Here is a 12,308-nt window from a genome sequence, read left to right on the forward strand (position 1 = left end):
GATTCTCCTGTACATTCATTAGCAATATATCATGAACACTTCTTCAATTAAGTATTTATAAAACTATATCATCCTTTTTTAATAGCTGAAAAATATTCTGTAATATGGATATGCATAATTTATCCAACTCCTCCATCACTAATGGATATAAGGTTTGCTTCCAAATTTTTGCCACAATAAATAACACTATCATGGATTTCCTCACACAAAAATTCATATGTAGTCATGTGTGTGTATGTGTTTAAATGCATGGCAAAAGCAGGATGAACACACACTTTCCCCAAAATAGATGATCAGAAGTGGAATTTCTGGGTTAAAGTGGGTGCTTCTTTGTTTTACTTTAATAAATATTTTCCCAAGAGGTTTTAGAAATTTAAGCTCCTCTGTATGAGGCATAGGAATGTCTGTTTCCCTGGAGCCTTGTCCTATGGGCTGTTATTATTTTTTCATGTGTCTTTCTCAAGGATGACAAACGGCTTTCATTTTCATTTGAATTTTCCTAACTAATAAGGTTGAATATTTTTTTTCATATTTTCTTGGTTTGGGGGGGGAGGTGTTCCTTGATGGCTCAGATGGTAAAGAATCTGCCTGCAATGCAAGAGACCCGGTTCGATCCCTGGGTCAGGAAGATCCCCTGGAGAAGGGGAAATGGCAACCCACTCCAGTATTCTTGCCTGGAGAATTCCATGGACTAATGGAACTAATAAGGTTGAACATTTTTATTTCATATTTTCTTGGTAAATATTAAAATTAAAAAATTTAAATACAAAAGTAAATAAATTTTACTTTTCAAATCCAAGATTTAAACATTTTTTATCACATTTCATAATATTCTATTGGATTGTCTTTATTAATCTAGGAGATATTTATGTTAGGAATATTATCCATTTTTATGTGTTGCAAGTATCTTTTTTTCCAACCCAGTGCTTATCTTTTAGTTCATGGTGTATGTTTTCTAAGCAATGTTTAATTTTTTTCTGATGTCAAGTAGGTCTGGTTTCTTTTTTCTTTTTTTTTTTTTTTTTTGGTCTGGTTTTTTTTTGCAATTTCTGTATTTTCATCTTGCTTAAGAAAGTCTTCCCCCCAGATGTTATGCATATGTTTTTTTGTATTTCCTCTTATTTACCTTTTGAATTTGTTTTGTCCTTTTGAATTCGTATTATCCTTTGAGGTAGAGATCTATTATGCTAAGCTTGTTTGGTAAATGAATCTTTCTTTTTCTATTAATTTAAATGTTCCTTTTGACAGTGTTAATCTCCCATTTATTCTTAGGTATGTTTCTGGGCTCTGTATTTTGATCCTCAAGGTGTTCAAAATTACAACTTCATAGTATATAACAGCAGTCATCACACTTTTTCTATAAAGGGCTGGATAGTAAATATTTAAGCTTTGCACTGTAAATTCCTGCTGCAACTCACCCTGCCTTCTTGGAGCAGATTCAGATGGTAGGTCCCCAAGTGGGCATGGCTATGTTCCACCAAAATTTGAATTTTATATAATTTTCATATGCATAAAATATTCTTCTTCTCAGACTTTTTTGACTATTGAAAATATAAAAACCACTCTCAACTCACAGGCCATTAAACAACAGGAAACAGGAAAGATTTGGCCAAACAATTTGGTTTACCATCCCCAACTCCATGATACTCATTCTGAAGTCAAGTGAGGAGAATCTGAAAGCTCAGAATTCTGACAACTCTTCCCTCGGAGCTCATCAAATAGGCGGAATGTCCCAGATTTCATTATAAAATTCCTCTCAGTCCAGAAGTGTAGCATAGGCGTTAATTTACCTCATGTTCCTTGAACACTCTTGGCAGGTCCTGTGGAATGGGAAGACCGGGAGGATGAGCCAGTCAAAAAGAAGTCTGATGGACCAGGTAACAAAGTGAAGATGCCTATCAGCAGAGGAGGTGGGGGTGGGGGCTGGGAGTGGGAGGATGTTTCTTGCCCAGATGGTGTGGGAGGAAGGCTGCCTGGAAACAGTGAATTAAATCCTGTTTCTGGACTGTGACTCAATCATCGGCATCCCTTGAAATCGCGTCTCTAGTGAAATTGCAAAGAGACTCTGAAAGTCAGACCTACCTTTGCATTGTGGGATGAGATGTCGGATTAGAGTCCATGTGTAAAGTCCTTTACCTAAACGCCTATGAAAGGGAGTTGGGAACAAATTATAAAAGTCCCAGGGAAACCATTAGCTGCTGCTGCTGCTAAGTCACTTCAGTCGTGTCCAATTCTGTGTGACCCCATAGATGGCAGCCCACCAGGCTCCCCCGTCCCTGGGATTCTCCAGGCAAGAACACTGGAGTGGGTTGCCGTTTCCTTCTCCAATGCATGAAAGTGAAAAGTGAAAGTGAAGTCGCTCAGTCGTCTCCCGACTCTTCATGACCCCATGAACTGCAGCCCACCAGGCTCCTCCTTCCATGGGATTTTCCAGGCAAGAGTGCTGGAGTGGGGTACCATGGCCTTCTCCGAAAGCATCAGCATGGAGGCACAAAAAAATTTGGCATTTAGAAGGCATGGAAAAGGAGTGAAGTGAGAGATAGTTTCGATCCCTGGGTGGGGAAGATCCCCTGGAGGAGGAAATGGCAACCCACTCCAGTATTCTTGCCTGGAAAATCCCATGAACAGAGGAGCCTGCAGGCTACAGTCCACAGGGTTGCAAAGAGTTGGACATGACTGAAGCGACTGAGCACGCGTGAGAGGTAAGTACGCTGGGAAATGAGCAGCCTCCAGGGCTTGGGCTGACTCCTCCTTTTAGGGAAGAAACCTGAATCCCAGTGCATTTGCTCAGGACTCCACACAGTCAGGGATAGAGCTCACATCTTCTGAGCCCCAGCCCAGGCCCAGTGCCACGTGGGCTTCACAGAACCCGAGACTGGGGGGAAGATTTCTCCATCAGGAAAAAAAAAAAAAAAGGAGAAACAAAAGCCTCTGAACACAGTGAACCCACATGCCTCTCTGGCCCCACAGACACATGGCTTCCTCTCCCCTGGGGCTGGCAGTCCTGGGTGCACCACTTACCCACAGGCAAGGTGTTCAGGCTCTTTCGTGCTGGACACAAATACATCCATGGATGCCATCTATTGACACAAAACGAGACTTCCCAAAGGCTCTCCAAGCCATTGGAGGCACGGTCCTTGAAGCGGGCCTCCACGTCCAGACAATCAGCTTGCTGTCTGTGGGGCAACACCCTGTTATTCCTGCAAACCTTTTCCTGGTAACAGTGCCCCACGCTTCAAGTAGCTCGTCTCCTTCGCCATAAGCTTTACACACATTAGCTTGTTCAATGCCCTCAAAACCCTCTTCCCCACTTGACAGAGAAAAAACCAAGGCAGAGAAAAACTAGCTAACTTTCCCAAATCTACATGACCACTTGGGGAGAGAGATGAGCATCGGAGGTGAGCTAGTGACACACAGCTCCCTAGGCGGGTCCCAGTCACAGCCAAGAGGAGGGAGGTGGCCAAGGGTCAGTGGGCATCTCAGGGCTCCTATGGTTTGGTGAGGACTGACCACATAGGCAATATTTTATAGTTAGCACAGCTTGGTGTCATGAAATACATATGAGAAAGATGATTCAGGGGTTTGGATAGAGTCTTAGTGTGTGGACTGAATTCTGTACAAAATACCTTTGAAAGGTGTTCAACTACAATTCAGCTGCAGTGGGAAACAGAGTCTTACTGAACCAACAGAACCAATAGAAAGAGAAAAGCATTAATGGAACCAATTTCTTGGCTAGATACAGACTGTTTCTGGCCAGTAGCAAATACCCTTGAGTGCAGACTGTACTTCTAATCACACCTGGTATCTATCTCTATATGGACCTGTTTCGACTGAAGCTTTGACCAAAGGTTAACAATTATATCTGAGTTTGGTTTGGGAGCTGCCACTGCAGGTATGGAAAACCCTGCCCACCATTTCCATGCCTGTGCACACGCTCCTCCACCACGGCCCTGTCTCTCCATGTCGGGGTCAAGGACAAAACCAGACAGGGCTGTCTTTGGTAAAACACCACCGCTTCACACACAGCACCACAACTGAGGGCATGATGTCCGTTTAAATCAGGTTCTCTTCTTCCTCCTAGACAACATCATCAAAAGGATCTTTAATATTTTGAAGTTCACCTGGGTCCTGTTTCTGGCAACCGTGGACAGTTTCACAACGTGGCTCAACTCCATCTCCAGGGAGCACATCGACATCTCCACCGTCCTGAGGATCGAGCGCTGCATGCTCACCAGAGAGATCAAGAAGGTAGCCCTGCTCGTGACCCTGCTTCACTTCTGCCCGAGTCACAAAGGTTCTGAAAGCCAGGGTCCAGACCTCCGTGGAAGCTCAGACAAAATCCTTCCTCTCCAGTCTTTGCATAACCCCTCTGGTTTTTTGGTGTATTTCTGTCTGTTCCATGCTCAGAATGAAAATATACACAGTCCGTGCGCACGCGCATACACACACACACACCCTCACCCTCACAGTCCTGGGATCTTGGCCAGCATGTTCACTCTGTCCCCTCTCATTACCATGGTTCCCAGCTGCACTGGCTTTGTTGTGTCTCATAAAGGATCATGTGCTTTAGTCTGGGAAGTTTGACCTGAAATTTCTCACAGGGAAAATAAGGAATATACACGTCTGGAGGCTTAGATGGTAAAGGACCTGCCTGCAATGCAGGAGACCCACATTCATCCCTGGGTCAGGAAGATCCCTTGGAGAAGGGAATGGCAACCCACTCCAATATTCTTGCCTGGGAAATCCCATGGACAGAAGAGCCTGGCAGGCTACAGTCCATGGGGTGGCAAAGAGTTGGACATGACTGAGCGACTGAGACAAAACATAGCCATAGATGGTTTATAGATTACATTTGAAAAAAAATAGTTCATAGCTGGAAAGGTTACTCTCACTTGGCAAAATTATCTACATAATTATTACAATATTATCTACAAAATTATCTACATTATTATCTACATAATAAAAAGAAGGGATTTCTTTTTAATTTTGTTTTTTGAGATGTAGGTGGCATATACCATTTTATTCATTTCAAGCTTACAGCATAATAACTTAGTATTTATGTGTATTGTAAAGTGATAACCACAGTAGATCTAGTTAACCTCCCTCACTGCACCTGTTCTAAATTTTTTTCTTGTGAAAAAGACTTTGAAGATCTCTTCTTTTAATAACTTTTCAATACACAATACAGTATCATTAACTCTAGTCACCATTGCATTCCCATGATTTATTTATTTCATAACTGCAAGTTTGTACATTTGACCATCTTCGGCCTTAAACTAGGAAGGGTTTCCTGTTCAGCATAACCCAGTAACATCCAGCACCATTAATTCAGTGAGTTGACATCAGTCCTCAGCTTGACTAACTTGGCTTTTCATCCTGCTGGAGGTGTGTGTGATGGCGGAGGGTTGTCCACACTGAGAAACACTGATGTCTGCACAGGGCTGTGACATATCTCCCTCTCCGCAGGGCAACGTCCCGACCCGGGAGAGCATCCACATGTACTACCAGAACCACATCATGAACCTGTCCAGGGAGTCAGGACTGGACACCATCGACGACCATGCTGGCCCTGCTGCAGGCGCACAGACGGCCCACAGGATGGACAGCTTGGATTCCCACGACAGCATCTCCAGGTATGTCCCGTGCTCCACAGTGGTGCTGCTTTCCACAGGGATGACAGAGGTGAGAGATGATGGGAGAGGTGCAGGCTAATCAGAACCTTGGGGGTGCCCAGCTGCTCTGGGCTGTCTCCATGGGCATGGCCTAGCAGAGCATTGCTGCCCCTGGTCCGAGCAGAGAGAAGCAGATATCAGTGATAAATTATTAGAAAGACCCATATGACTGCCAGGCCCAGGACTGGGATTTCCAAGCTGGAGTCAAGTCAGAGGAGCCTCCTGACACAAAATGAGTAATTGTATCAAGAACTGCATCTTCAATGCCTTTAAAATGCTGTTCCACAAAGTATCTTCTGTTCTAGAGTCTTCTGCCACCTGTTGCTCCTCCATCTTCTCCTTTCAGAAATTTTACTTTATGATTCAGAATCGTAAAAATTTGAGAAGTGGTTCTGTGGGCCCCACCTTCCGAGTTGTGTGGTCACACCCCTGCTTCACACAGGCCCCTGCACTGACCCTTCCCTGGGGCTGCAATGTGTGTGGGTTTCCTCACTTCCATAACAGACTCCTTGAGATGTACTGTTATCATCCCCAATTGACAGGGACATGAACTTCTTATGAAAGATCACACATAATTATGCATTTTTTTCCGTAGAACTTCAGGCATTTCCCAGCCTTCCTGAATAATATCCATGAGCGTGGCTTAAGAATAGTGGCTCCAGAACCAAACTCTGAACCAAATAAATCAAACAGAAAATTAGAAAGTGAACTGAAAATCAGTTGTTCATAAAATAAACATACATGGTTCCTGTATTAGTAACTTTCAGCTGCGTAACAACTGATAATATGGTCAGTTAAGAAAGTAACTAAATATTGTAAACCACAACTTTAGGAGGGAGAATAAGAAAAAGAAAACAAAGACTGGCTAAAATAAAATCAAGTAACTGCCTTTAAATCTGATCCAAGATGACAAATCTGCACCCATAGTCAAAAACTGTGAGGTGGGAGATATTAAAATTCATTGGTTGCCTTTTAATAAAGACTGTCAAAATATTCCAGCATTTTTAAATGGTCAATCCATTGATAAATTTATTAATAGAAAACCAATACCTTTACAATTATTTTTAATGTCCTTTTACTCATTATTTGTAACGTAAAGAAAAGGGAGACACAATATAGGTCATTTATGCCCTTAGTAAGTGAGTGAACATATTTGCCCTCTTCTTAAAGGCCAAGGAGAACTTCCACTTTTTTTTTTGTTTAGGAAACTTTCAAATCTCCCAACAATTGTGTGTCTGCAATAGAGTCCAAAGGAGCCACACTGATTTCTCATGAGGCAGTGGTCTTCTCTGGGAGGGACCCAGTGTGGACATTTGCCGCCACCACACAGGTGCCCTGGGGCAGGTAGCATCACCCCCAACAGGGACGCGGGGACCCACATGCTCTATGTAGCCTGGCCCCTTAAGGACCCAGCCTGCAAGGAGTTGTCCCACCTGCCCCATCTCACCCACTTTTCCCTTCAGCAGACAGTAGAGGGGATTGGGGTAGGAACCTAACAAATGTGCTTATGTTCCCTTTGACTTATTGGAACAGTCATGATTTCCTTCAAATCCAGATGTAAAAAAAATGGTTGTTTTATGAAATCAGATATCCTCTACCTTCCCAGAAAATAAATTGAAGTTCCTTTAGGAAACATTGGTGACATTCCAAGGAGCATTCCTAGATACATTCAGTGTTTATTATTTGGAATATGTGCTCTGTGCCCCTGGGACAGCTCCAAGTGACCTGAGGACATCAATTAGATTTGTCACCTGTTTTCGTAAAGCTCCTGCTCTTCCCTCTCAGTTTTAAAACTGTCCTGGCTTGGACGACAAGCTAATCACTGCAAATAACCCAGTAGTGTGAGGTCTGAGGGCAGGCTGCATGGTGGCAGAAATCACCCAAGAATTACCAAGGTAAATAGGACTTTGTGGTCAGAGCACTGATTCCACACAGAAAATCGGGCTGGTCAGGGTGCACGGCCTCTTTCTGCTGCAAACTCCCCAAAGGCTGGGGGATCCATCTCTGAAAATATGAAACAATACAGAAGTTCAGAGATCCAGATCCCCATCTCATAAATGATGAGACTGAGACCCAGAAGAGTGGGGAAGGATTTATCTAAAATCCGGCAGGTAGTCAATGTCCAGTATGTTTCTACTTCATCTCACCAATCTCCTCTTCTTGTTCAGGATGAGTTGACATCGAAAGGAATCAGGATTGTTCTTTAAAATCCTTATTAGAGACCATTTGGTTGCTCGCCTTGTCCCCTGTCCCATTGCTGGGTCCTGTCTTGGCCATGTGGCTGTGACATGCAGTCAGGGTGTTTTCCCCCAGAGCACTCGAGGGTAGGGACTGCTAAGGCTCTGAGAACCTGAAAGCCCTTCAGCAGTGCCATGAGTGCCTCAAATTCCCCACCCCCAGAGGGGACCCCAGAGGTCACTTCATCGTCTTGAATGGTTTCCATTTCTGCCCCACAGTCACTGACTAAGGGTGCCTACTGTGCGGCTGGCACACAGCAGGCCCCCTGGTGCAGTCACATGAGGCTGATGTTCATCCAGTAAATCAGTTGTCCGTATGATGAAGGGTCAGCTGGGTCGCTCACTCTCAGGCTGGAAGTCAGTGCCCTGGGAGCCTCAATGTCAAGAGCTTCAGGACATGTGCCTCTCTGGGGTTAGACTCCGCATGTGAACTGCCATCATGCCTCCATCTGAGATGTTGGCTGCTACTGAGATCACCCAGAAGCAGCTCAGCCCTGAATCTGCCTCAGTTTCCTCCCTGACTGTCAGGTGACAGGCACTGAGGATTCAGCCAGTGGGATCTCACCCTGCTGACATCCGCCAAGACCTATAATGTGATCACAGAGAAAAACCACTCATTAGGCTCAATGAACAGTTAACAGACAAAATGGCCCTGCCACTGCTGGACTTCCTATGTTATTGCCTTTGTACCATTTCTTTTCTTTTCTTTTCGATGTTGGTTTATATCCAGTTGCATATGAAACCAGCATCTCTTCTCCAAGCCATCCAGTTTGGCTCAACTGAATATCACTCAGAAAATGGGGTGGAAAATTCAGTTTGTTGCAGTCAATCCTGAGCTTCCTTCTTTTCTTTAGGAAACCATGTTTTTAAATGGCATTTTTATATAAATTTTACTTGAGTAGGTGTTTCTGCTTAAGAACTGAACTCAGGACTGGGGAAGGGGGGCTCTGAATAAAATATATTTCCTGTCATGGAGAAAAAAAAAACCTCAGCCGTACAATTGTAAAGATGAATTTTGCTCTGTGAGAGACAGGTCAGGACTTGTCATTATTCTAGTTCCCTGACCCACCCAGAGAGCGACACTTCATTCTTTATCATCAGTTCTGTTCTTAGCCCAGTGCTCCCCTGTCTCATCTTGCCTTCTCTGTGCTGGAGCCCCGCTGCGGTGGCCGCTGTCCGTGGTGCTGGAGTGGCGTGTGGTCTGCTGCATGGCGGTCTCTGGGTCTCTCACATGTGTGACTCCTGTTTCTGGCGCTGTTTTAACACTGTGTCTCTGTAACTGTTTGCGCTGCTAGCTGCTACACGGAAGCAACCATGCTGTTCTCAAGGCAGTCCACCCTTGATGATTTAGATGGACCAGAAACTGTGCCTAAAGTGAGTGAGCGCACTCGGCCCGGGCTCCATAAAATGCTCAGCATGGATGTGTCCTCCTCGTCAGTCGAGAGCACCAGCTTAGCCTCCAGGTGCTCACCTGTGCATGCTTTGTCCATGACTGTGTCAACCCCTTCCCATGTCATTGCACAGATGAGTTATTGTGACCTGTGTGTTTTTGTTCACTTTTGTCTTAAGAAGGTGCATGACTAATGAAAGCATAACCAAGCATCTTTGTGGGACACAACTGGTCATTCCCAGGACAGCATTCTATACAACTAACTGCTCTTTGCTTTTTGTCTGTTAGGAGTTTCTTAAAAGTCCTACTATAAACATTGTCTTCCATTTTGTAAGTATTTCACACTTTCTATTTCCAAAGGAGCAAGCATGTTTCCTCCTTGGTTGAGGGTGCCAGTAGGCAGTCCTCACAGGGAGAAGTGGATCAGGAAGAGAAGGAAACTTTCTCATAATTTTGTTCAAAGATCCACACAGTAGAAGATAATCCCAAATCCTGTATGTAGTCACATCTGGTCAATACAGAATGAATCTGTCCACATGCTACGTGCCCAACTGACATGAAAGTTAGAATATATTCAACTGTTGTTTTTAAAATAATATTATTATGCAGTAGAATATATTACCTTGGGAGACTTTAACTTGTTTGGTTTGGGAAAGATTACTTTGGGCTTATGCTTTCTCATTAAATCCCGTGATAAAAACTATAATCATGCATAGAAATGAAATCACTTGCTTAAAATCCAAAAGCTCTTCTTTGAAAAGTCAACAGGAGCACAGAAGCACAAGCTGTATTGTGCTTATCTTGACACCAAACAACCACCCAAATAACCCAATCTGAAACTAAGGGCAGTGTTGGCAAGTCAGCCAGTGTTAGGTCCTTGTCAGCAGCCGCTATATTTGTATGCACATTCAGAGCTGCAGGATGCTGGTGCCGGATGTTTCAGGGAATGCCATGGCCATTTCAGATGTCCTCTGGTGGGCACATGCTATGCCATTCCAATCTGCTGATTCCTGAACCTGCCAGGACTTACCTGAATCCCTTTGGGGCCAGACCTCATCAAAAACCATAGAGAGCATGCCTGTGATAGGTCATGGTCCCTCTGGAAGTTAGAACCTGGTGTGGGGCTGGCTCCAGTGGTCTGAAAACTGAGTGACCAGTCAGTTTCATGGCCATGTCTAATCAAGGTAAGTCTTAGCCAAAAAACTGTGTCTTGGCATTCCAACAGCCTAATGTGCTGTGCACATGTGGGGCCAAAGCCCTGGGGCCACTGAACACCCCTGAATTAGGATCAAGAGCTCATGCAAGTCTGGCTCTTCAGTCTCAGGGCTCAGCCAGATGCATTCATTCATTCACATGTGTGCACCAGTGTCCATGGCAAGAGAAATGGGTACAGTCTGCACCTTTGAGCATCTCAGTGATATGACCCCAGCTGCTCACACATGCCATTTGGGGAGCAGCACCGTCTCAGAGCCTAACAGATGATCACTGCACACCCCGTACACCCAGCATCTCCAGGTGACTTTCCCCTCCTCTCTTTGGGGCCGGGTGTGTTGAGGTACGCAGCATAGCTGGCAGGCCTTGATCTCACAGCTGTGGCTGCTGTACTTTCGCTTCCAGTGTTTCTTGCACAAACCCGTCAGGGAGAGTTAGAAGGAGAGGAGAGATGCCAAAAGGAAGACAGGGCACAGAAGTAGAGCGAAGACCAGGGCAGAGGGGCGCCTGGAAAATGAAGCTGGAAGAGGAGCTGGCAGTGCAAAGCCATTGGGAGGAGAGAGCAGGAGGGCAGTCAGAGGGGAGGGTGGGTGCAGCCCCAGGAGAGACCCTGGGGCAGAGGGTGGTGGGTGGGTCTTCCACGTGCCAGGTGGTGGGGAGTCCGGGAAAAGGATGATGGTGAGGGTCCAGTCAGGTGTCAGAGGCACCAGTGAGAAAAGGCACAGGATGGAAGTGCAGGGAGGAGCCAGCATAAAGGACGAAGCAGGCTTTATCTTGCCAATGGTCCACCATTCCGGGCCTCCCCTTAAGGGTCTGGGTTCTGTTGAGAGTAGAGTGCATCTCGGCCAAGACCTATGGACCCAGCCACCTGAGACATCTCCTTTCCCTGGGCACCTTTCTTTACAATCTGTGCTCTGGGAGGTGCGCTGTGCTCACTGTGTCTTGACTGGAAATAAACAGTGGGCCCTGTGCCTAGGAACATCGATGGGACTGAAAAGCTACACACAGGAGGGTTTGGCACCCCAGAACCTGCCGCCCAGCACCCTTCCCCCATCTCTGCACCCAGACATGATTAACCAGAAGGAACAAAGCAGATGGAATGTGGGAAGTGTGGAGGCATCCCCCCACCCACGTGCCTGGGTGTATGGCCGTGGGTGCCGCGGGAGGCTGGGGGAGTTGCTGAGGCCAGGTGGCACCCTCCGTGTCTCCTGACAGCGAGCCCACGCAGTGCACGATGCTGTACTCGCGCCAGGGGACCACGGAGACCATCGAGGAAGTGGAGGCTGAGCAGGACGAGGAGGTGCCCGAGGGGGTCCGGGAGGCCGAGTCCCCACAGGACCCCACAGAGGACGGCGATGTGGAGGCCCCACCATCGTACAGCAAGGCTGTCAGCTTTGAGCACCTGTCCTTCGACCTGTCTGGGACACCTCGGCCAGCCAGACCCACATGGAGGTCAGCCCAGATGACAGCCGCTCAGACTGGCTGGAGGCTAGCATCCTGCCACCCCTGACCCACGAGCTGACAGCCAGCGAGCTGCTGCTGAACAAATAAGAGCTGTGGCCACAGCGATGGAGCTGGGAGTGACCCTTAGTGTCCACTGGGCTGCTGGGTGCAGAGACCATGTGGAAAAGTCCCCCCAGACATTTAGAACCACATGCATGCTCACCTCTGTCTCTGTAACACGACAGGAGGTTCACAGCACAGGACGCCTGGGGACCCAGGCAGCAGGGAGGGGTGGGCGGGGTCTCACCGCGTGGAATCAGTGCCCGGGAGGAGCTGAGGCCAGCATTCTGGCAG

The 12,308-nt window shown here is 46.3% G+C and overlaps 1 protein-coding gene across 1 annotated transcript in view; it reads left to right on the forward strand.

Moving 5' to 3' along the window:
* Window positions 1-12,062, forward strand: part of LOC110140923 (piezo-type mechanosensitive ion channel component 2) — a 225,108-nt gene extending 213,046 nt beyond the window's left edge. Inside the window, 5 exon segments of the mRNA XM_070464537.1 lie at window positions 1,818-1,877; window positions 4,082-4,248; window positions 5,467-5,633; window positions 11,727-11,931; window positions 11,934-12,062. Coding sequence (XP_070320638.1) covers window positions 1,818-1,877; window positions 4,082-4,248; window positions 5,467-5,633; window positions 11,727-11,931; window positions 11,934-12,062 — 728 coding nt within the window.
* Window positions 12,063-12,308: the final 246 nt, after the last annotated feature.

Source organism: Odocoileus virginianus, unplaced genomic scaffold, assembly GCF_023699985.2.
Source record: "Odocoileus virginianus isolate 20LAN1187 ecotype Illinois unplaced genomic scaffold, Ovbor_1.2 Unplaced_Contig_27, whole genome shotgun sequence".
Taxonomy (NCBI): Eukaryota; Metazoa; Chordata; class Mammalia; order Artiodactyla; family Cervidae; genus Odocoileus; species Odocoileus virginianus.